The sequence below is a fragment of the Mercenaria mercenaria genome, chromosome 1 (genome assembly GCF_021730395.1).
Source record: "Mercenaria mercenaria strain notata chromosome 1, MADL_Memer_1, whole genome shotgun sequence".
NCBI classification, from domain to species: domain Eukaryota; kingdom Metazoa; phylum Mollusca; class Bivalvia; order Venerida; family Veneridae; genus Mercenaria; species Mercenaria mercenaria.
In genome coordinates, this window is record NC_069361.1 from 37,455,276 (window position 1) to 37,481,712 (window position 26,437).

A 26,437-nucleotide genomic window follows, 5' to 3' on the forward strand; every position below is an offset into this window, starting at 1 on the left:
AGGGTAACTGTTAATGTGGTAACAAGGCTCTGCTGAGTTACTGCAAAAACAGTTAGCAAATAGCTGGATCTTTCCATCTGCAACTACATTCAGTCATAAATTCTTTTTCTTGCAACAGTAACATACAAATTACAGATGAAATACAGTAAGATGAAACACTTTCTTTACAGCACTAGACGTACAGCACTGTTTTCTTAAAGACTCAAACAAAGTTCAGGAAATGAACATCAACAAACAGGAATGATATCATGATGTTTCAAAGGTGAAACCAAATAGGGTTCTCGTCGAGTTTTTCTGTCTGTAGCATAATGTCACTCCATTTCTTGTAAAATGACTCTCCTTGGAATGGTTAACTACCCTCTAAAGAATTCATCCCAGCTATCAAGGTATATAATCTTATCCATTTAATACAAAACACATATCTACAACATAAATGCAGACTTCTATGACATCAACCACAGTACAAGAGTCATCTAACACCCCGAGGCTGGACGAGTTTTCTACTAAGGGTTAAAACATCGGAAACTCTTTTATGAAAGAAACTGACTGGATAAAACTCCAAGTAAAGGCAATCATAAACTGTGCCTTTTGATCAAGGTTATATTAATATAAGACTGTTACATCCAGTTTTTACTGTAGTAGGTAAACATATACACACCCTGTATGAGTGATTTAGCAGCATCTGAAACATCGTTCCATTCTGAACTGTTAAAGTTGAACCTGCCTATCTTGATCTCATGCATGATAGCCTTGGCTTGGTCTTCTGAACTACAAACTTGGAATGGAACCTTTCCTGATAACATAGTGTACTGAAATACAATGATAAAATGTTTAACATGTAGCCTGCTGGCGGCAAGTGATTCTGCCTTTGTGACCAGTGAAAAGCACCAGTTAAAATGGAAACAACAGTTAATTTTCAGTGAACACCCCTAAAAATAATACAAGGTATTGCCCATACTGAATGATAGACCAGTCCATTTTAGAAATTTAGCAGGGTAAAGGTTAAAACAAATCTGATGGAACAATTACAGGAAAACCTAAACAGTTTATATACTTTTTAAGCATTTTCATAAATGCATAAATGCGCCTGTAGGTTATGGCAAGAGTTTGATTTCCTAGGCATTGCCAAGCATATCACCACTTTTCTGTCAAATGGTTTTGCCATCATCAAGTGATTTTCATGTTGGCAGGGATGACTGTTTGACAATATTCCTGCAGAGAAGTTGGAATATAACAGAAGCTGTTCCTATAGATACCCACCAGTATAACACCTAAACTCCAGAGATCACATGACTCATCATAACCTTCTTTGTCCCGATTGGTTGTTGCCTGTAGCAACACTTCTGGTGCCCCGTATGGCAAGGTAAAGCATGGTGTACTTAATGGCTGGTTCCCAGGTTTTAATCTAGCAAACCCAAAATCTATAATCTTCACCTCAGCTTGTTCTGAAGTATCTTTAAATAATAAATTCTGAAAAGAGACAAAGTATGAAAACTGCAAAACATCATCACCAAGTAAGCATATTATCATCTAATACTTGGGTAAGAATGTATCATTTTCAAATGTATAGTTCAAGATAAATGAGACTGAAAATTTATTTGAAACATCAAAGTTTTTGTCACTAGGAACGTCAAGACGCCACCATTACATCCTTTCTGACATCATATTTAACATCACAACTAAAGCAAGTAGTCCCACCATTGAATTATTTTTCCAAATCTGAAGGAAGATGAATACTGGGTTTTGTATTCGTTAGTGATATTCATCCTGTATTTCATACAGAAAATTTGCAGGTTTATAATAAACTATGATACACTTACCTCTGGTTTCAGATCCCTATGAACGACCCCTCGACTATGCATGAAATCCACGGCCTGTACTAATTTCCACATAATCTCACTAGCCTCAGGCTCACAAAAATTCTTCTTCTTACGTATTCTGTTTAATAATTCCCCACCCTGACATAACTCAAGCACCATGTATGTATGTAGCTGAAAATCCAACGAAAAAAGGTTTATTTATTTACTGCTGATTAAAATAACTTTAAGTAACTTAAAATTGTCAGTAAGTTCAAATTGGCCCTCTTTTGTCACTGTTTTTTATACCATACATATTTTTTGCTTTATAAGTTTGCAAGAATTATCATTAACTTTATCAAATGTGTGACTTATTTGATACTATGTATTGTACCCCAATGGACAATGGCATGGCCAGGGAAACTTGAACATCCAGATACATTAATATCATAAGGTACATTTATGATCATATCATGATGCTACGCTATGTAAGCTTTGCTGAGTTTAACATCACATCGGCACAATTACTGGTCATACTGCGACTTTCCAGCTTTTGATGGTGAAGGAACACCCAAGGTGCCCCTCTGTGCATTATTTCATCTCGGGCTTGCATCTGGTAGAACCACCGACCTTCAATAAGACAGCTGAAGAACTGGTGAGTGAGGCTCAAACCCACAACGGTGAGTGGCAAGTGATTCCAAGTCAGCTCCCTTAACCACTCTGCCACGGAGGCCCCCTAGCATATGCAAACAGACTAAGACTCACAAACATGGATTAGAAAGAAACAAACATGGATTAGAAAGAACAGTATCTTTTTTTTTTGCAATTGTTGGGAAAACATGGGAACTGTGAGAAAAATTTGGGAAAATAGGGCAATCAAATGTTTTAAACTAGAAATACATTCTGCCTGCCATAGGGCAGAATGTTGAGCCCGCCAGCACCTTTGGCCTCTAAGTGTGACCTTGACCTTAGATCTAGGGACCTGGTTCTTGCGCACAACACTCCGTCTTATAATGGTGAACATTCATGCATGAAGAAGAAATGCTCCAGACAAACTTCAATTTGACCTCTAAGTGTTACCTTAACCTTACACCTAGGAACCTGGTTCTTGCGCATGACACTCCGTCTCATAATGGTGAACATTCATACCAAGTTACATCAAAATCCCACCCTTCATGAAGAAGAAATGCTCTGGACAAACTTCAATTTGACCTTTGACCTCTGTGACCTTGACCTTTGAGATAGGAACATGGGGTTTGCGCATGACACTCCTCCTCATTGAGGTAAACATTCATGCCAAATATAAAGAAGATTGGTCCATGCATGTCAAAGTTATGGTCCGGCCAAAATCGGATAGACACACGCACGGACGGACGCATGCACGCACATACACCAACCCGCCAAGTGACAACTATATCAAGCTCAAGCGGGCTCGACAAAAATTGGTAAAACTACATCCCCCTTACCTCATCAAAGAAAACATCAACAAGTTGTACTATATTTTCGTGCCCCTGACACAGTTTGAGCAGAGTTACCTCCCTGTTTACATCTATACGCCGACTAACAATCTTCACTGCAAAAGGTAACTGGGTTTTCTTATGTAAACATTTCCTGTAAATTTAAAGAAACAGGTGGGAAAAGGTGACTGAGATACCAGTTTTTAAGAAGTTACACTTAGTCTAGTTTTCTTATACTATAATTCCAGCATTCGCAAGTAAAATGGCTGACCCCTGCAATTTTCAAATCATTTACATCTGGCAGACAACAGAGGCATCCCAACCTCTTTTTATTAAATTCTTCTGCATAAAAAAGTAATGTGAAATCAGTAGCTCCAGACCTGAATAACATTTTCACAAGGATGATTTATTATATGAGCCGTGCCATGAGAAAACCAACATAGTGGCTTTGCGACCAGCATGGATCCAGACCAGCCTGCGCATCCACGCAGTCTGGTCAGGATCCATCGTGTTCGCCAATGGTTTCTCTAATTGCAATAGGCTTTGAAAGTGAACAGCATGGATCCTGACCAGACTGCACAGATGCACAGGCTGGTCTGGATTCATGCTGGTCAGAAAGCCACTCTGTTGGTTTTCTCATGGCGCAGCTCAATTATCATGATTTCAAACTTGGTAAGCTTGATCTCCAAATACATGTCAAATATATGCACTTGTTGTTCTACAATTTGATTTTCTTTTCTGTTTCATTATGCATTAATTTCTTCAAACTGAGACAGTAATTTTCTTTATGGAAAAGATTTCACTCAAGATTATGAGTCAGTCTAGAACTTTTCTGTAAAAAAATCTTTTCTCCTATCACGCAAAAAGGTAGCGTGTGTAGGTTACATGTAAGACATATTACCATTGTAAATAGCCACTTGCAGAAATATCAAAACAAATTTAAGAAGTGAGTCAAACCATTACCTGCATATTGAAAAACTGCCATCCCCTAATGGTGGAGTCTTAAAGTCAAGATCATACTGATGAAAGAATGCAGAACTCTGAAAGACAAGAGATCACAGAGTGATCTTGGCGCCCACCAATGTGCCATTTTTGAGTGTTCCAAATTTCAAGACTTACTGACTAGCTCAAGGTCAAATTTCATTTCCGTACACAACACAAATCTATGCAAGTGGTCCAAATTTGAAGGCTGTAGCTTGAGAAATGTAAAAGTAGGTCACTAGGTCAAAATCCAGGTCAAATTTTACTCCGAAATACAAAACTATGCATGTGGTCCAAATTTGAAGCCTGTACCTTCAAAAATGTGAAAGTAGGTCACTAGGTCAATGTAAAGGTCAAAGTTTGTTTCGGTACACAAAACTATGCATGTGGTCCAAATCTGAAGGCTGTAGCTTGAGAAATGTAAAAGTAGGTCACTAGGTCAAAATCAAGGTCAAATTTTATTTCGGAATACAAAATAGCATGTGGTCCAAATTTGAAGCCTGTACCTTAAAAATGTGAAAGTAGGTCACTAGGTCAATGTAAAGGTCAAAGGTCATTTCAGTACACAAAACTATGCAAGTGGTCCAGATTTGAAGGCTGTAGCTTGAGAAATGTAAAAGTAGGTCACTTGGTCAAAATCAAGGTCAAATTTTATTTCAGAATACAAAACTATGCATGTGGTCCAAATTTGAAGCCTGTACCTTCAAAAATGTGAAAGTAGGTCACTAGGTCAATGTCAAGGTCAAAGTTTTTTTCGGTACACAAAACTATGCATGTAGTCCAAATTTGAAGGCTGTAGCTTGAGAAATGTGAAAGTAGGTCACTAGGTCAAAATCAATGTCAAATTTCATTTTGAAACATGAAACTATGCATATGGTCCAAATTTGATGCCTGTACCTTCAAAAATGTGAAAGTAGGTCACTAGGTCAAAATAAAGGTCAAAGTTTTTTCCAGTGCACAAAATTATGCATGTGGTCCAAATTTGAAGGCTGTAGCTACAGAAATGTGAAAGTAGGTCACTAGGTCAAAATCAAGGTCAACTCATGTCAAGGTTCATCTTGCCACTCAAAAATATACATGTGGTCCAAGTTTGAATGTTGTAGTTACTGACAAGAACATTTTAAAAGCTTTTCCCTATATAAGTCTATATGAACCATGTGACCCCCGGGGCGGGGCCATATTTAACCCTAGGAGGATAATTTGAACAAACTTGGTAGAGAACCACTAGATGATGCTACATTACAAGTATCAAAGCCCTAGGCTTTGTGGTTTGGACAAGAAGATTTTCAAAGTTTTTCCCTATATAAGTCTATGTAAACCATATGACCCCCAGGGCGTGGCCATATTTGACCCTAGGGGTATAATTTGAACAATCTTAGTTGAAGACCACTAGATGATGTCACATACAAAATATCAAAGCCCTAGGCCCTGTGGTTTTGGACAAGAGGTTATTCAAAGTTTTTCCCTATATAAGTCTATATAAACCATGTGACCCCCAGGGCGGGGCCATATTTGACCCCAGAGAAATAATTTGAATCATCTTGGTAGAGGACCACTAGATGATGCTTCATACCAAATATCAAAGCCCTAGGCTCTGTGGTTATGGACAAGAAGGTTTTCAAAGTTTTTCCCTATATAAATCTATATAAATTATAGAAATAAACAAAGGGCCATAACTCACTCATAAATTGTTGAACCAGTCTGATTTTCAGGGGGACACAACTAGGGTACCAATACATCATTCTGACAAAGTTTGGTCAAAATCCCCCCAGTAGTTTCTGAGGAGATGCGATAACGAGAAATTGTTAACGGACGGACGGACGGACGGACGGACGGACGGAATGACGGACGGACGGACCACGGACGCAGAGTGATTTTAATAGCCCACCATCATCATGATGGTGGGCTAAAAAAGGAAAATGAAATTATTTATTATTTTTGTATGTTTTAATCTAAACAGGACTAGTTTTGACAAAGTTTCCTTCCAGCAAAATTAAGTTGGCCTCTGCATGGCTCACTTACTACACATAAAGTGTTTGCATAAAATAATTTTTGGATAAAAATAATAAATATAGGTTCATCGAAGTATCAGTTGCTAAGTGACTTAACTCTCATCAAATTTATATGGGAAAACCTCTTTTCAATTCCAGGTGCAAAAAAGACATCCATTTAATGATGCAATAAATAATTGTTGTGTAAAGTACAGGACTGGTGACATGTAATCAAAATTTTGTAATGACTAGAGAAACATATACTTAACCCAAATATCATTATTTTGCAGTGCCTAGGTAAACATGGTGCCTTACCTTGAAATGACTAGCATAGAGAAGTTGTCTGTTGTCAGGTTGTAGATCTGTTGTTTGTTTAAGGAGATCGTTGCTCACAGTATTATCACTGAATATAACAGATGGTGCTACGTAGGAATAACCCTGAAATTATAAATCAGACCTGGTTATTAAAGGTCAAAGGTTACTAATCTAAAATTCATCTATATTTCATTTAAAGTATGTCCACATCAGGGCTGACTTAGTCATATTTAGAGAACATCACTTTTCCTACTCCTAACTTTCATAAACGTTCTATCCTAGATTTTTGGAAAATGAGAAAGAAAACTAGAGATGCTTTTGAGAAAAGCGCATGTCTCCCACAAATGCCTAATCATCTAAATAGTAAGTCAGTCTTTATATACTGTTTACTTAATCCACATGTGCATGCGCTTTCTTGACACCAAAAAGACGCCTATACTACTAGTAGTATAGGCATCGGTTTGGGGGTAAAACTGCGCAAGAAATCTGAGTGTTTTTGGTAATTCAAGGGCCATAATTCCGAAGTGCCTAGGCCAAGTTGGCTAGTTATCGAACTTGGCCGAGCACTTATTGGTAGACACATTTTGTTGAAGTTTGGTGAAGATCGGATGAGAAATGTTCGACAGAGTGCGGACAAGCTTTGTGACAGACAGACACACACACACACACAGACTGGAGTAAATCAATGTCTCCCACACCACTGTGTGGTGGGAGACATAATAAGAGGGTTGCACAGTCCTAGCAAAATGCCAGTCAGTGGTGGTCTGTGACCCTAAAATAGATGCACACTGGCTCTTTCCACACATCAAACCCCTACAGATGGTTCCGATGCACACAGCGTGCCATCACTGAAACATAAACATAAGCTGTCTCATTCCCCGTAGAATGCTTTCTCACTGTGAAAAAGTGCGAACAAAGCACATGTTCCATATGGAAATGCTCAAAGAATGCAATATTTAGGATCTTCTCATTTCAGATTAAGTTCAATACACCACAAAAGCATACTTTTAATCCAACTATTGACCATGTTCCTGTAATATTCTCAGGATGATGGAAACTGTTATAATTTGTAATTTGTTCTCAAAGATAAATGAATTACCAATTTTCTATTTAGACCTTAAATTACAGTTATTCTATTAAGTATAAAATGGAAACAGTAAAAGCAGAGGGTCTTACTACTTAACATTTAGCATGCTAGATAAATTGTCGTCTGCTGGAAATGTCGTCTGCTAAAATTGTAAAGTTCATTCAATTTGCTCCAAAATTGGAAGAAATATTGTCAGAGTAGCAAACAGCTTGGAACCTGATCAGACGCCGATTTAATCGGCGTCTGATCTGGTTCCAAGCTGTTTGCAAAGGCTGTTTAATTCGCCTGCAGCAGGCTAAGGGTTAATGACCTTTCTGGCATATTTACTTTTAACCTTTTAACCAGAAAAGTTAGTATTTACATCTAAAATAAAACACCCTTAATCTGCCTGAATGTCACATATTTCTGACTTAAAAACATCTATGAAAATAGAAAACTACATTTGTTTTGTTTACATTTCTAACCAAGATACTGTTTACCTTAAAAAGTTTGTCTCCAGTAGTTGGTATGATAGCTGGGGAATCAGCTGCCTGCATGCGGGTAAATTCATCCGCAAAATTGCTTACATCTAACTCATGTCGGATTTTTGGCACAAATGGTGCTTGAATTCTTTTAGCTGCAAGGTCTTTCCAGTTGATTCCCTGCACATGAAAAGAAATCTTTTAGTTGCATATTCCAGTGTGGTTCTCTAAAATTTCCTTAAGGCAATATAGAGGTAGATATATCATACTAGAATTTTTTTAGTACATTTCTCATGACAAATCAACTTCAAAGGTGCTTTATATATAAACGCAGCCACTCAGGGCATGAAGTTCATCCTAAACCAGCAGTAACAGTGCTATCTTACCACAGGGGCAGAGCGAGAGAAACTGCAGAATTGAAAGAGAAGTTTTAGGTTCATGCATTCTGGTAAACTTAGCTGAGCTCTCTGTGAACATATAGACTGGTTCCCTAATCTTCCTTCTGTAAAGCACAGATATAAGTTAGACCTATTTCGTGGAAAGTACTGACCTCTGAGATTTAAACTGAGGAGCATATTATATAAGTGCATATAGTAAATTGCTAGATATAGCAATGGTTCTGCTAAAAATAATCCAGTAAATTTATCAGGCAGCTTACTGTACATATTTCTGACTGCAAGAATAGATTTTACGTGTTGCATGGTAGAAGTGTTTGTCTAAATAACAATTATGGATGCATTTTTAATGTTCTCAACTTTGACACATCAGACACATACTAAAACCTTTCTGAACTTCTACATTAAGTATGAGCTCTCAATCTCTATCATCAAAGTAATGTAAATATTTGCGAAAGATTATTTTTTCAAATTTCACATTATTTGATATGAGGAAAAATTGATGGCTTAAGTGAAAATTAAACCTTGTATTATTAGATTGCTTTTAATTTCCGCAAACTTTTGGTCACAAAAGTCTCTGATTAATACTCCAATGATAGTACATGTATGAACTTCCTAAAAAAAGTTACGTACCAGACTGATTTTAATGTCTATTAAAAGTACATCATTTAGTTCTCTCATATTATCCTAAATCAACGGCAAACTGTTATATCTGGAATCCAATAAGACAAATGCTAAAAATGTCAAACCTTGAAAAATCTGTGACATTTAACTTCCTCCGCTCCACTAGCCCCTAGTCTTTTCTTTGGCTCTTTGGTAAGCAGTGCCAGGATAAAGTCTCTGACAACTGGTGAAAATGATTTTGGCATTGGCGGTTTTGCTTTTGTAACCCTCCTGTATCAAGATATCAAAATTAATGATTAATTTCTTTGTTTTGATTTTGGTTTCATGCTGATTTTAAACATTGTCAATATCTCAGTTATGTAATGGCAGCTGGTTAATCTAACAAGTGCTAGAACTGACCTGCACTTAAACATCTGACAACTTCCTAACACGAGTCAGAGAAGTTGTCCAAATTACTTCAGCAATGACTTTACGGCAAGTTGTGGAGGAGATATACATCCCATCCATGTAGGACCTCTTCATTCATAATCTTGTGCTCTATCAAGTATTAAATATTGAAGGGAGCGGTGGTTTTATTGGTTATGGTGTCCACCGCTCAACCTGCGAGGCGTGGAAATGAGCCCAACTGGTGTCACGACCACACCTTTTCATATGACGCCAGTGCTAGTTTTCAAGAAAGCAGACTCAAAAATGAATCAAATAAGCTTGAAGCTTTCATCACTATCAAGCTAAAGTAAATCAGCATAACTAAGTATCATAAGATGACAGTACAAAAATACAACTGCTTATCATAAGAAATATCAATACATATAATATCACTATGCAATAACCTGTAGTAAATGAACTTAAAATATAAAGCCAGTTATTTCTGAACTGAGAACTTATAAGCATTTCTAGTTAGTTTCATTTTTGTTTACTGTGAAATCATTTAATTTTGTAGGCACGAGATTTCGTGGTTCTGCTTTGTGGGGCTATGAATCCATGAAAAGTTTACTAGTTTTGTTTGTTGTGATTTACAGTAAGTTTCTGATTGACACAATCATGAAATCCTTGAAAAAGAGTCCCCTAAAAACTGTGTTGCCAATATCAAAACATCAGTTAAATTTAGCCAACCAACTGGGTAATTTGACATTTCTATTATTTTTATTATTAGCAATTTCTCCATATATGAAAGAAATTACATCAGAAAGTAGAAATCAAAATACTATATCTGCTATTTCCTGCCAAACACCACTTTAAAATAAAATACCTTTATATTTGACCATATTCAAAATACTTTTCTGAAATATACTACTGCATACCTTGAGATTTCAGACTGTGAATTACTTGCTCCGTCAACTGTGAAAGGTGAGGCACCAGTCAAAAGTTCATAGGTCAACACCCCTAGCGACCACCAATCAACAGCCTGTAAAGAGAGCGGTCAAGAAAACATTCATCTATTTACCTAAAAATATTTCTTTTCTTTCAATTACCTTCAATAAATCTACTGAAGGTTTGGAAAATATTAACACAAAGATGGATTGTCATGAAATTAGGTAAATACAGACAACTATTATTGTCCTAGGCCAAAAACAATGATAATACATGTATAATATTTAACTAGAAAAAGAATATAATAATCATTGGTTTCTCTAACCCTAATTGGGAGTTTGATAAACATACAGCCTCTAGTAAGAGCATGATGCATTTTTCTTAAAAAAATTAGCTATTTCAAAATGAAGCAAAATAATAGACCACATGTTTTAATCTCAAATATCAATGAGCCAACTGGTTCTTTTGAAGGAAAGACACTATCATTCCTCAGTGTTACAGATTTCCAGAAAATATGCTAGTAAAACCTAATTAGAAATAAAACATTTATCATGATAATCAGAAAAGACATAGAAGTCCAGTAGTAACATAGTCTGACTACAAAACCAGGGGTTGTGAGTTCAACCCCCATCCCTCCAACTAAAAATTATAAATAGAGGATAAAGGCACGCTAAAGAACCAGGCAAAATTCTGGAATCAAAGTGTCTTGTTATCTTGCACTATCCTCCTACTAAAAATTACTAACAGTCTTCTGGAGGAGTCACTCATATGATCATCAGTGGCGACTATAAATAAGCTTGCACACACATACATGATAATCAATTAATCAATTTTATCAATCTAGTCCAAAATCTACAAACAAACCCTGGATTTTTTTAACTTCATACTTACAAAGTCATGCCCTGAATGCCCTCCCTCAACCACCTCAGGAGCCATATACTCTATGGTCCCGCAGAATGAATATGCCCTATGTAGTTGATCCGTTGGCAGAAATTCTTTACTGAGACCAAAATCTGTAAGCACTATATGACCACTACTGTCCAACAATATATTTTCCAATTTTATGTCACGATATATTATGCCAAGCTGAAACATACAAAAATATATACATCAGTACGCCATCTTACGTCTTCCGCAAGCACACAGCACAAGAATTTTTCTAAAAGGTCAAGTCTATGTATAATGATATAGCCAAAAACATCAAACAAATCAAAACATTATCATAGTGGTGCCGGGTTAGATCTCTGGACTCCAGATCGAGAGGTTGCAAGTATGAATCCTGGTGGGAGTGGTCAGAAGTCCAGGAAACAGTCATGGAGCATAGTACCTCTACAATTGTAAACAAATAGGTTTGAATTATAACTTTTTGTTTTGTTTTATCTGTTTTTATTTGTTTACTCTGCTTTATGCAGCCATAGTCGTTAAACAGAGCCCAACAAAATTTGAATTTTGCAATCCGTTTTAAATTTCAGGTTGATGTCTGGATACAATATAAATATTATAATACTGCATTGTTTTGTTTTTAATATGGGGCTTTAATTCTAAGGCCCGCCATATTTTTGGAACATGTCTGAATACTGATGGAGGTATTTTCATTTTGTAATGTTTGCATACTAATACTGATCTTACTTTTGGAGCAGTTTTGATAAAAAATTAAAATTGTGGTTTTTAATAAGTATGCCAAAATTTTCTATGTATAGACATGCATTGTTGAATTGAAACTTAGTCTATTTGACATTCTGGCATTTATTTCACAAACTGTGGCTGCTTGAATTATCACCTGCACAATAATCTCCTATTGTCATAACTACTGTTTTCATTATAATCATGCAATTATTTTCTATGAATTTATATCTGAACAACAGTGAACAATGGACTAACTAAAAGTATAATACAAGAGACAAACAGTTATATGTTTCTGATATAAAGGTTAATGACTTAAATGAATGTGTTATTTCTTCTATTACAAACAATAATGTATCCATGCTGTTACTGGTCAAGGCCACTACACAATTAACAGTTAGTTTAAACTAGAGCTGTCACAGGAGTGATGAATAATACCCCCACAATACAGCCTTGTCACAGAAGTATGGCAAATTTTAAATTGGAAAGAGGCCACAACTATGTCAAAAAATTGTTGGTTTGTAGCCAAAGTGGAACTTGACCTGTATTTTATGTTGTTACACCTGTGTATCAAATATTGTTTCAATCTCTCAAGCCTTTCATGAGTTGTCTGGAAACCATGAGTTTGGCAAATTTTAAGTTGTAAAGGGCCAAAATTAAGTCAAAAAATGGTGTTTTGTAGCCAAAATCAAACTTGACCTGTACTTTATGACATTACACCTGTGTACCAAGAATCATTTAAACCCGTCAAGCCTTTCACTTCGTTTGTGGGGGTATACTTAAGTATCATTCTATATCTATTTCTCTCTTCCAATCAGCACTTCAAATTTGTACCATATTTCCATATTGGATATGATATATATATCATATTGGATCATGAAACAATTTTGGTCTGAATCCCAATGTTAACTAAATGATAAAAGCCACTGACTTGGTGAACATTTGTGCCAAGTTTCTTTAAAATCCTCAAAGCAGTTCAAGAGTTACAGAGCGGACACAAAACAAAGTCATATGACATTTGACCCCTAAGTGTGACCTTGACCTTAAAACGAGCCATCCAAAACATGTGCTCTGCATATTGTCTATACGTGGTGAATATTGTGTCAAGTGTCTTTGAAATCCTTCAATGGGTTCAAGAGTTACAGAGCGGACACGAAATATCTTACGGACGGATAGATGGACACCGGCATCATAACATAATATTTCCCTTCCGGCGTATAACAACCACAGTAACAATATTTATTGAGCATTAAACACTTGAAAGCTTTATGTATCCAATATTCTACATACATAATTGTGAACTTTAAATGATGTGTTAACATCACTCAAAATAAGAGAAAATTGTAAACACTTGACGCAATGTTCCTGTGAACATTTATTACATGAAATTGTGTCCATTTATAAAATAAAAAGATTATTTAGTATACAATACAAGATATGTTTGGACTCTTACCCATCTGCAAAACATATTGGACTTGCCTATCAACTCACCCAATAAGTTTTTTTCAAACAGGTACTTGTCCAAATGTATCGCCATATTGTATGGTACAATGTTAAATAACCTAATAATAATTTACCTTGTGTAAAGTTTCAAGAGCAAGAACAATCTCTCCTATATATATTTTCACTTCTGCTTCTGTGAAATGTTCTCGCTGATTCAGATGTGTGAACAGTTCCCCACCATTTACATAATCTAGAAAGAAAAATAGTTCCATTTTAATAATGTATAGATAACTGTTAATATGAAACAAACTAAGAATCAAGCTCAAAACGGGGGATTGCGAGTTCGAGACCTGGGCAAGGCGTATGATCTCCGTGACGATTTGATAAAAGACATTGTGTCTCAAATCATTCTTCCTCCACCACTGATTCATGTGGAGAAGTTGGCAGTTACTTGCAGAGAACAGGTTTGTGCTGGTACAGAATCCAGGAACACTGGTTAGGTTAACTGCCCGCCGATACGTAACTGAAATACTGTTGAAAACAGCGTTAAACCCAAAACAAACAAACAAACAAGATGGCAGTTGATCTGTAGCTGCTCTGGTCCTCTATTTGTGCTGAAGAAGAAAACCATTTTTGAACTATTGTAAAATCATTTCATTTCGTGGGCATGCAAGTTTGTGGTTTTGGCCAAAACAGCTATTTCATGAGAATATAAATTGGTGGATTTTAACTTTTGAATATAAAATGAAAGGGAATTTACTTTTTTATTAGAATTTAATATTTGTGGATTGACTCTGCCACAAAAAAATTAGTCCCCCATGAATATAAATGATTTCACAGTAACCTGAAGAAGTGCAATGCAAAGAGGTAACACACCAGGTTTGGTAAGAATCTATCAAGCTGTTCAAGGGGAATAGCTATGGTAGCATTTAATGTACACTCATTGAAGACACGGGTCTGGGTCAGGGAGGCCGGCAGCAGCATCTTTCTTTTTCAATAGAAGCAAACAATGTCATTTATGTTTGCAATAAACACAAATATTAATTCAAACCAGCATAGACTAGTAAAGAAAGAAAAGTTAATTATACTAGCAAAATGGAAAATTTTAACTTTGCCGAACTTTTGCTAAGACATAGTTTAAAAGCAAGTTTTGAAATTTAAAGTATGGAATTGGGTATACAACAGTATGGCCAGTTACTTCACCAAATTCAAATGAAGATCTACTATAAGTCCACATAGTACATAAGAACTTAGAGCTTTTTTAAATTAACTTGCCAGGATACAAAAATGTGAGTTATGGTAAATATGGATCAATTAAGGTCCCAGGGGATGAGCAAAATGCTCATGTTATCAAGCGTTTCAAAGATGAAAACAAGAGGGCTCTGATGACCCTGAATCGCTCATCTAACCTAGTACTGGCCACAGATAAACTAGTAACTAATTTGGCCTAGATTTCATAAAGACAAATATTTTGACCATGTTTCATGCAAATAAGTTAGATCACTATCCAAGGTTTTCAATAATTTGACCTAATGACATGGTTTTTGACCTCGATTTCATACAGACAAAAATTCTGACAAAGATTTATGATGATCAAATTGAAAAGTGGCCTGTAAAGTATTAACAAAGTTTTTCTATGATCTCACCAACTGAACTAGATTTTTCTTAGTGACCCAGTTACAAATTTATCCTAGCTTTTAAACAGACAAATATTCCAACCAAGACTCATGAAAATCAAGTAAAAAATGTGACCTTTTGAGTGCTACCCATGTCTTTCTATGATATGACCTAGTGACATAGTGACCTAGTTTTTAGCCTAAATAATCCAGTTTCAAACCATGACATTGATTTCATAGACAAACATTCTGAAATTTTTTTATGAAGATCAAGCAGAAAATGTGGCCTCTAGAGTGTTAACAATATTTTTCTGAGATTTCACATACTGTAGAATTATTTAATTTCGTGCGCATGAAATTTCGTGGTTTTGGTCAAAACGGCAATTTTGTGGGGATATGAATTTGTGGATTTTAACTTTTGAATATAAAATGAATGGGAATTTTACTTGTTCGTTGGGATTAAAGTTCGTGGATTGACTCAGCCACAAAATCCACGAAATTTAGTCCCCCATGAATATTAATGATTTCACAGTATTCATAGTTTTGACGTTATTTCATGGAGACAAACATTCTGACAATTTTTTTATGAAGATCAAATGCAAAATGTGGCCTCTACAATGTTAACAAGGTTCTTCTATGATTTGACCTACTGACCTAGATTTTGACCTCAGGTGAACTGGCTTCAATACTGACCTAAATTTCATAGAGAGGACCAATCTGGCAAAGTTTTATGAATATGAGGTAGAAAACTAGCCTTTGTTAAGGGTTAAGGTTTTCCTATTGATTGACCCAGTGACCTAGTTTTTTACCCCAGATGACCCAAACTTGTCCCAAATGTTACTGAGTGTAACATTCTGACAATGTTTCATTCTGATTTGACCAAAATTGTGATCTCCAGAGTGTTAACAGTCAAAATATTGATGACAGACAATGAATGACTGACTACAGACAGCTGACGCACTCAGGGTGATCACAATAGCTCACTTTTAGCTAAATATATCACAAAAATAGCTGGGGACTTCATTAATTGCTTGAGCCAGAAGGGGTGCTCAAGCCATTGATGCTCAAGTAAGCAGTGTTTCACTGTATTTTGCATTATGAAATTATTTCAATTTTGAAAAGTTCAGTTTAGTAAATAAAGTTCATTATCCTTTCATGACAAATTAACTGCCTAGTCTCGGTTTGTAATGTCTCGGTCAATAAGCAGCAAACGCAGTAAGTGCGTTCAGATATGTGATGTATCAAAAACAGCTAGAAAAGCATTCATAACTAGGCCTAGGAAACGAACAATTGTGTCCTAAAGGAAAAATATTAAACTTTCTTTAATACTTTCTTTTTTTACAAAGTCAAGGGCTATAACTCTGGTTTTACTGATCGAAATCCCAAACAAAACCACAGCTACACAACTTAATTCACATGCTGAATAACAATCCTTCAATGTTTGATGACTCTTAGGTCAAATACTTTTTTACATGTGAGCGACAAAAATCTCCTACTTAAAAACAAGACTGCCAAAGGCTAATCTAAGCACTCTTCAAAACACAGTGGTATAGGAAAAGTTGTCTTGGCAAACTTTGTCAAGAAAGGACCTTTTATGAGTCATAAATCCATCCTAAAAATGCTATTAATACAAAAACCTAGACTTAGTCTAGCATTCTACGCTTCCAAAGGATCTTCTTACAGATTTAATGAGTACTAAATATTCCTACAAAGTTTGGTTGAAATCAAATGGGTAGTGTCCGAGTAGTCTGGATAAAGTTTTTGACAGACAGACTAATTATTGACTTACTTAAAATAAATATATATCCTCAAACTTAATCTTTCATTGATCAATAGGCAATTATATTTGAGCCGTGCCATGAAAAAACCAACATAGTCGGTTTGCGACCAGCATGGATCCAGACCAGCCTGCGCATGCCGCGCCAGTCTGGTCAGGCTCCATGCTGTTCGCCTTTTTTTTATAAAGTTCTATTGAAATTACACAACTGTTAGGAACAGCATGATCTGACCAACTGCGAATGCGACATGTCTGGATCCAGCTGGTCGCAAAGCCACTATGTTGTTTATCCATGAACGCTCATTTGTATATTGGTCTGAAAAATACCTTTGCTTCAGTATTTCTTTATTCTGTGTTTGTTTCTTAAAGACCCTCTCACATATTTAATAGGTGATTTACCAAAGGTGTAAATTTTGTATGTGTAACATTTTATTACACATACTTCAGTAAGCACCAGTCATGTCAATAATAAGAACATTATAATTCAAGCCAAATTTAAACACACATATTCATAAAACACTTGTAACTGCTGGAACTGCAATTCAAAACCACATTACAATTACTTATAGTAAGCCACTTGACTGATTCAACTGACAGACAATTTTTAGCATGCACTTATCAATAACTAGAAGATGCTTTTGCAGAAAAGCACATATCTCCCCCAAAGGCAAGTAGTCAACAGGGGACAGGAGCGAAATTCAAATGGACACTGATGGTTGACAGTGACTGAAATGCAATAGGGATCATCTACTCTGCATGTCCAATCATCCTATGACGTTTCAACATTCTGAGTCAAATGGTTCTCAAGTTATTGATCGGAAATGGTTTTTTATGTTCAGGCCCCTGTTACCTTGGCCTTTGAATGAGTGACTCTAAAAACAATAGGGATCTACTCTGCAAGCCCTATCACTCCATAAAGTTTGAAGGTTCTGGGTCAAATAGTTCTCCAGTTATTGATTGGTTTCCGATGTTCTGGCCCCTTTGACTGAATGACACCAAAATGAATGAGAGTCATCTTCTCTGCATGTCCTATCATCCTATGAAGTTTCAACATTTTGGGTCAAATGGTTTTCAAGTTATTGATCAGAAACTGTTTTCAATGTTCAGGCCCCTGTGACCTTGGCCTTTGATCCAGAGACCTAAAGAAAATAGGGGTCATCTATTCCGTGAGCCCTACCATCCTATGAACCTTAAGGTTCTAGGTCAAATGGTTCTCCAGTTATTGACCCAAAATGAACTGGTTGGACGGACAGACGGACAGGGCAAAACCAATGTCTCCACCCCCCACCCCCACCTTCTCACTGGGTGAGACATAATTATGTATGGGAGCCATGGTCTAGTGGTTAAGCTGTCGGCCACTCAACCCGGGAGTCATGGGTTTAAGCCCCACAGGAGTCATGAGCACATCTTCTTATAATGACACCAGTGCTGGTTTCTGCAGGAAGCTTAAAGCTTTCCTCACAATCCAGCAAAATAAATTAGTATAAACTAATTTAACATGCACATATTGAGTTTCTCAAACCCTTTAATGTTTAAAACAAGCCATAAAATACAAATTATTGAAACCGGAAAAAAAACAACATATAATAAATTTTGCATAACATCAGCTATTTCAGGCTATTAAAGCCACTTAAATCATTTTCTGTATTAATTCCCCTACAAATCATCAATGAACTTTCTGTCCTACTCATGCAACAATTAATACGACAAAAAACTCTCTCTGCTTTTCTAATTAACAATGAATATGAATAGGGCACACTGAGCACATACTACAAAGATCCGATCTACTTTAAAGACAATACATACCGGTACAGATGTATTTATGCAAATGCAAGCAAAATTATGTCTCATGTTACAAGTGTTAGTATAAGTAGCATGCTAGACAAATTGTTTAATATTCTAAAATGCATAAATGTTCAATCATTTAACTGCTATATTCAAAATAGGCCCTATTTTTTCCATTGAAATGGGTCTGCAATTTATACAAAGAAAATGCTTATCAATGTCTACCTTCACAAGCTGTTCATTCATAGGGCAATGTATTATAATTAAGGACACATGACTGGGTTCTGGTGTTATTGACATAGCTCTTGTTTTGAATAAACTGGGATTGATGTTAGAGTGTAAATCCTATACATATTAATATAGAATATAGAGTGTACTACAGTTATGAATACAATCATGTCATACTATGAATTCTGTTTGAAATACACGACATTTCACTTAGGTAAGAAATTTATTTCAGTCCCAAGACATCCATTAACTGGAAAAGTCAAGTTACCAAGCTGGAACGATAATTTCCAATATCTTATTTGTCAACTTTTTTTTTTCTAGGACAAGACTTCCACAGATGTCTAGTGTAACTGGTAACTGGAGCTCTTCAGTAATCAGACAGTATAAATCCAGCAGTATGGATCTTCTGGCATGGCAAATTTTCTCTAATGAACAGAGAATGATATCGTATAATTGAGCCGCGCCATGAGAAAACCAACATAGTGGGTTTGCGAACAGCATGGATCCAGACCAGCCTGCGCATCCACACAGTCTGGTCAGGATCTATGCTGTTCGCTAACGGTTTCTCTAATTGCAATAGGCTTTGAAAGCGAACAGCATGGATCCTGACCAGACTGCGCGGATACGCAGGCTGGTCTGGATCTGTGCTGGTCGCAAATGCGCTATGTTGGTTTTCTCATGGTGCGGCTCATAATTTATACAATATAAACGTCCCTTGTCTTCCACATGTGGGGAAGTCGTTACTTACTATATACTGTATGAAACTGAATAACACTATAACATTAACTGACCACCATAAATCACTAGTATACTGTTCAAAATGAAACTAAACTTTAAAATTGGTTGTACAGACCTGACTATTGTGCACTACAAACCCTCTTCATCATGCTTAATTTGGTTAAAGCTTCATGGAATCCCTTGAATCATCTTAAACTTAATAGCTGAGACAGGATGTATTTCAGAAGAACAAAGTATTGGAAAAGCTAATGCGCACTGATGGACAGAGCAACAGTCTCCATATTTAAAAAAAACTTCCTGTAAACTTACCTAATATAAGATGTAACTTTGCATCTGTCTGAAATGCATAGTGAAGTGTGACGAGGAATGGTGACTGTCTTATAGCCTCTAACACTTGTCTCTCTGTCTTTGTATGTTCTGTAGTCTTTGTCTTCTGTACTATAGAAGCCTTCTTGAGCACTTTCATAGCATACAACTTGTTCTCATCCGAACCATGCAGCTTACGTACGAGGAACACTTTACCATATGCTGTAACAATTTTTTTTCTTTTCTTTAGTACTTTAAGATCTACATGTACAGCTCTAATGTTACTAGAAAGTGTCTTATCACATTACCAAAACTCATTCTCTTAAATGATTTTGAACAATTATGTATCTCTTCAAGGGAGGTAATCAAAAATACAAATAATTGGAACTGACTGATCTCAAGGTCAAATATATGTAGCTGAGGTTGGAGACTAGTCTCAGAATCCTGCCCAGACATTGGTCAATTTGAAAAATTGTGTTCAGAAACAGCCAATCAAATGATTGAGTTTTGACACTCAAATTTTCGAACTTATACAACAAAAGTAATCCTTTTTTTGATATTCATTCTCTCATTTATGAATCAAAACTGACTGTGCAGCACATTATAAAACATGGGCATTGTTTACAATCTACATCTATCTAAAATTAGTTTCATACAAGGATACTAATAGTCAAGGACATTTTACACATTTCAAGGAACATTAAGACTCAAGTTGATTTATTTTCTCTTCTGATAAACTGGGAAATTATTTCATTGCAGTCTTTGCTCCGATATCTTGATTTCATCTAAAATGTAAAATGGGTTAAACTACAAAAGTAATATAATTGTCTTTATATAAAAAGAAATTTTTACTCAACCTTTCCCTGTGAAGACCAAGAACTTTATTGGCAACCGCAAGAAAGAAATTATAATAACCCCAGCAATAAAAGCAATATTTGATAATCAACATACCTCCTGTTCCGAGAACTTTCAGCAATTCGAAGTCCCTGACTGACACATGTTCACTGGTCTCGATATTAACTGAAATGAAAACAGAGAACTTGTTAATCCAAACTTTTACAATTCAACCTCTATGTACTATATAAATGATATATATATGTACTGTTGGCAAAACTCAAGTAAGTTTGTTGTACTAAGTTTGCTGCTCTGTAGCTATAGGCTGTTGCTCTGTAGAGGGAGGTTGTTGCTCTGTAGAGGTAGATAGTTCCTCTATAGAGGTAGGGTCTCTGTATATGGAGGTTGCTGCTCTACAGAAGGAGGTTATTACTATGTACAGCTAGGTTGCTGCTCTGCAACGAGAGGTTGCTCTGCAGAGGTAGGTTGCTGCTCTGCAGAGGAAGGTTGTTCTGCAATGAGAGGTTGCTCTGCAGAGGTAGGTTACTGCTCTGCAGAGGGAGGTTGTTACTATATATAGCTGTAGCTGGGTTGTTACTCTGCACAGGTAGGTTGTTGCTACTCTGTAGAAGTTAATTCACAAGCAATCTTATCAAATGGGAAATAAACATCTGCCTTTGTAGGAAGTTTTTTAAAGGACTGACTTAATTTCAGACTGAATATAGACCCAGTTTGAAGCAAAAATAACATAAAACACAACTCAACCAACATTAACAATATTTTGCTGAAATAAAACATTGTGTACTTTAGAATAAAAGAACCTGACCTTGACAAAACCAAAGAGAACTGCTAGCTAAAAGAAGACTATTTATAAATTTGTAAAGACCTGTACAAATAAATTTCAATTTATGCTTAAACCATACATGTATCTTTAAAAAAAAACATTTACTTACACTGGAAAGTCATCTCACAATTAAAATGTTACATCCACTCCACTTATGGTAAAAAATATAACAATAAAGCAACAGCATTTGTGTTAGATAAAAGTAAACCAGTTAAATCATGATAAACAAAGTCAGCTGTTTCGTTCTAATTTTAAATTTCCCAGCTCAAAGCTATTTTTATCCACTTCGCAGTATTATCCACCTATCAGTATCCCAATGTGAACAGTTTGATATTCTAAAATTAAGAGTTGAATCATATGCAAAAATTTAAAAGTAAATAACAATGGGAATTGATAAAGACAGAAATAAAGTTCACAAAATATCATCAAGGACACAATGCCTGAACTATTACCAGGGGAATTACATGCCACTGACACCCGCCCCACCCCCGCATCTATCAGAAATGGGTCAGTTGCCAAAGGACAAATTTTCACTTTATTACCCATTTGTTTCATTCACAAAATACCTGGTATGTAATATACTAATGCAAGAATCTAAATAAGTACCTTACTAAATGTTACTGATATATTGGCAAGGTATGGTGAAACGTACTGAACTGATTGACCTGAAAACTAAGTAGGTACGTAAAATGAGGTACTCGCTAAATTTGTTCAAACCATGACTCATGTACTTTTGAATATTCATAAAGCTATTAAATTTTCAACTGCATAAAAAATATAACTCAGTATGAACATAAAATTTCTGTACATGTATAATATATATTACAAAAAATAAATCTATTTAAGGGGCTATCAGGCCAACATGGTTGGCATGCATATATAAATTTTACTTAGAATACATGAATGAAATTAATTTTCTGAAAATTTGTAAAAAAAAAATGAAGGCGTTTCGAAAAACGTTCAGGTATAATATAACTGATATTATTTCCTGTATGTTTCAAATATAGGTTAATAAACATATATGTTTATAGGTTAAAAGTTCACAAAAGGCTTAATCTGAAATTTAAAGTTGCACAATTATCATTTACTAATTTGAAATAATTGTCATCTGTATTATTGTTCTTATTCTTGGAAGAGTAGGAAGGAAGTGGTTGTAATCGACCAATAAATATAAAGCTTTAAACTGATGAATTACTTCTTTAAAACTTCCTCAAGATAACGTTACCTTTGCTTAAAAAAAGGAAGTCCATAGAATTAAGAGCATTAAAAATGGTTTGCTTAATTATCTTTAGAGAATATAAACTTTTTCCTACATCCCAAATGTATGAATCTATAGAAGTAAAAAAGGAGCTTGAATAGCTCCTCATGAAGATCCAACGAACAGTGGTCTGCTACCCTCAAAGAGATGCATATGATATTAAAACCCCTAATTTCGGTTTTGATCTGCAAAATGTGAAAACCTTATTTTATCCTATAGAACAGATTCCAGCATGCACTGAACAAGAGTGCCAGACTGTCATAAAATACGCCCGTCATCGAACTTGGCCTAATTCAAGGGCCATAATCCAAGTGTTATGCCCACAAACATAGTCAGCAAGTTTCGTAAAGATCGGAAGAAAACTGTTCCACTTAAGAGAGCGGACAAGGCTAAATTCGCAGTTTTTCGAGTAATTCAAGGGCTATAATCCAAAAGTGCCTGGGGCGATTTGGGTGGTTATCGAACTTGGCTGAGATATTATGTCAAAAACATTGTCATTAAGTTTGGTGAATATCAGATGAAAACTGTTCAACTTAGAGAGTGGACAAGGATAAATTCGCAGTTTTTCAAGTAATTCAAGGGCCATAATCTAAGAGTGCCTGGGGCGATTTGTGTGGTTATCGAACTTGGCCGAGATATTATGCCCACAAACATTGTCAGCAAGTTTGGTGAAGTTCAGATGAAAACTGTTCGGCTTAAGAGAGCGGACAAGGCTAAATTCACAGTTTTTCAAGTAATATTAGGGCCATAATTCAAGAGTGCCTGGGGCGATTTGTGTGGTTATCGAACTTGGCCGAGATATTATGCCCACAAACATTGTCAGCAAGTTTGGAGAAGATCGGATGAAAACTGTTCGACTTAGGGAGTGAAATGCTTTGGACGCCAATCACCCGTCCGCCACGGGTGTTCAGATAATACACTCCGCTCTTTCAGAGACGGGCGTATAAAAAGTGTTATTAATGCACCCATTCCACATGAAAATATGCAAAATAAATGGGGAAAAGGATCTATTTACTCGCGACTTCTTCTGGCAACTCTTTAAGACCTAATTGCTGACAACTTATTCCTGCAGCAGCTGTCCTTGGATTTAGCTTTGCAAGTTAAAGGTTTCTTCTACTTCATCAAGGTCCGTCAAATCAAGTGTTACATCTCATTAAATTTTGTGTGCTAAGCAACCAAATATATTTGAAATGGGTTAAACATGGCTTTTTACACTAACAGTTAGACAACCTAGCCAGTGGTAAGTACGTATACTGTATTTAGAACCTGGTACAGAAGTTGTTCTGTGCAAGTAACAGACAACTTCCTCACATGAATCAGTGGTAGAGAATATAAACAGTGTGGACTAAGTGTTGTTATATTTTCTAGTCCACTCAATGTTTTTGAAAGACACAATTCTGCTTAAGTCAGCGGTACGTGGGATAAAGGGTTTGGCACTTTTCGTTACATGTGCTGTAATAAGACTGTTGTTATTCCACTTAGTTGTGTTAGATATTTCCAAGATTTTATTAAGATATTCTGTCTGCTACATGTAAGCACATTGCCTGGCCTGGAGACTGGACTCTCTTATGGCTATACCTTGCAGTCTAAGTACTGTGAGCTGACCAGCTTCTAAGTGTGAATCACAAAATGGTATAAACACACACAGGAAGTCAGTATTTTAGAATATATAGTACTCTACAGCTGCCTAATTGGCATAGTATGTAAAGTAAATAAGGATTTAGCAATATTTTACAGTACAAGGCCTTATCCTGTCCAATATCAAGGCCATTGACCAGGGGAAGGAACTTTCATTCAGGTCAGGAATGTTAGTATTATGGCTATATTATGTATTGAACAGAAAAGTTCACTAAACTTAAAAGTTTTATAGCTGTTAGTATGATACTAAACTTCTACTGGCCATAAACAAATATTTTATTTGTGAAAGTAACTGCCATTCATTCTACACACTTGGTATTCGGCTACCTACTCGTGTGAGCGATATAGTCGTGTGATTTATATACATGTAGCTGTACTGGATATTCACACCTAAAACATGTATTTATTCTGTATTTTATGATTTGAAAAGTTTTAGTATTGAATGTGTAAGATCATACCTTAACTATATCCATGTCAAATTTCTATCTCATACGACATGAATAATTGTGAAAAAAAATACGATTTTTGTCGTGAAAATGAAGATATTTAAGGCGATGCTATCTATTTTCATAAATAATGGTATTATTTAGGACTATATTAGGAAATTTTTGATAAGAAAATGAAAAGCAGGCATCCTGTAAGTTAGCCATTGCTTTCATTTCACAAAAACTGGAAGCATAGTAAAATTAGAGCGTTTTTTCCGAAGACATTGTGCAGAAAAAGGGATACCTCTGACGATGTACCATGATACCATCCTTGTTGTTTCTGTCAATCGAGTGGATACCATCCTCGTTATAGAAATGAACATTACATTGACAGAGACCCCTTTTCTAAAATTCAGCGAAATATGCAAAGATAAAACTTAGGTCTTCTATACCCTTCAGCTACTGGAAGCAGACTATCCGAAGAAAATGACTTCTCGCATAATTTCTTCAAATTTGCTACCAAGATCCATCCACATAGACCCTTTCTTGTGTGTACTTACCGACTGAATTGCTACTTCTGAGCAGCAAAGTCTGTCAGTACGTGTTGTCTGGTCTTGTTTAAAATATTTACCCATCAAGAAGATATGAATTCGGCTGTTCCACTAATATTTCATTGCAGTGGTGTCTACAGATAGAAGTATTGCCTATAGACAGGAGATGTAAATTTGCCTTCCCTTTTGTTAATGTCTACTACTCGAGTTTTGGCCAGGATTAGGGGCACGTGCCCCCTTGCCCCCACCCCCATTCCTACGCCCCTATGAACCGAAGAGACCCAGGACCGTAGGCCCTGCATAAATTGAAATTGAGACTGATGTTTCATTGTTACCCCCTCCAGTAGGTTTGCAGGTTTGTCGGACAAATTAAAGCCTCAAGAAATTTGCTAATTATCAAAATGTTGAAAATCGGACCTTAAATGGCGGGAAATGAAAACAAGAGCTGTCGGAGGACAGCAACGCTCGACTATTTAACAGCCTTGTCGCTTGAATGAATAAGAAAGTCGAAAAAGGGGCATAATTTAGTAAAAAAGTAAAATAGGGTTATGGAACCTGCATAGTGCTAATCATATCATGACAGTGAACAAGTGTGTGAAGTTTCAATCATTTCCCGTTAGTGGATACTGAGATACCAGTTTACATACAAAACCTTAACCAAAAAATTCTAAGTCGAAAAAGGGGCATAATTTTGTAAAAAAGCAAAATAGAGTTATGGAACCTGCTTTGTGTATGTCAGATCATGACAGTGAACAAGTGTGTGAAGTTTCAATCCATTCCAATTAGTGAGTACTGAGATACCAGCTTACATACAAACCTTAACCAAAAAATTCTAAGTCGAAAAAGGGGCATAATTTTGTAAAAAAGCAAAATAGAGTTATGGAACCTGTGCAATGTAAGACAGTTTATCACAGTGAATAAGTGTGTGAAGTTTCAATCCATTCCAACAAGTG

The 26,437-nt window shown here is 36.0% G+C and overlaps 1 protein-coding gene across 2 annotated transcripts in view; it reads right to left on the bottom strand.

Moving 5' to 3' along the window:
- LOC123541392 (ribosomal protein S6 kinase alpha-5-like) overlaps positions 1 to 26,437 on the bottom strand; it is a 49,236-nt gene that overhangs the window by 9,276 nt on the left and 13,523 nt on the right. Inside the window, exons 1-14 of one of the 2 annotated variants that reach the window (XM_053544638.1) lie at positions 21,722 to 21,885; positions 20,886 to 20,954; positions 19,938 to 20,156; positions 13,619 to 13,734; positions 11,310 to 11,504; positions 10,409 to 10,512; positions 9,233 to 9,377; positions 8,107 to 8,268; positions 6,541 to 6,663; positions 4,217 to 4,293; positions 3,263 to 3,407; positions 1,821 to 1,991; positions 1,261 to 1,470; positions 659 to 809 (exon numbers count right to left, since the gene is read on the bottom strand). In XM_053544638.1, coding sequence (XP_053400613.1) covers positions 659 to 809; positions 1,261 to 1,470; positions 1,821 to 1,991; positions 3,263 to 3,407; positions 4,217 to 4,293; positions 6,541 to 6,663; positions 8,107 to 8,268; positions 9,233 to 9,377; positions 10,409 to 10,512; positions 11,310 to 11,504; positions 13,619 to 13,734; positions 19,938 to 20,156; positions 20,886 to 20,954; positions 21,722 to 21,734 — 1,900 coding nt within the window. In that variant the 5' untranslated portion in view covers positions 21,735 to 21,885. Of the gene's footprint in view, positions 1 to 658; positions 810 to 1,260; positions 1,471 to 1,820; positions 1,992 to 3,262; positions 3,408 to 4,216; positions 4,294 to 6,540; positions 6,664 to 8,106; positions 8,269 to 9,232; positions 9,378 to 10,408; positions 10,513 to 11,309; positions 11,505 to 13,618; positions 13,735 to 19,937; positions 20,157 to 20,885; positions 20,955 to 21,721; positions 21,886 to 26,437 lie in introns of those variants that run through there. The other variant, XM_053544633.1, reaches the window with a different exon arrangement.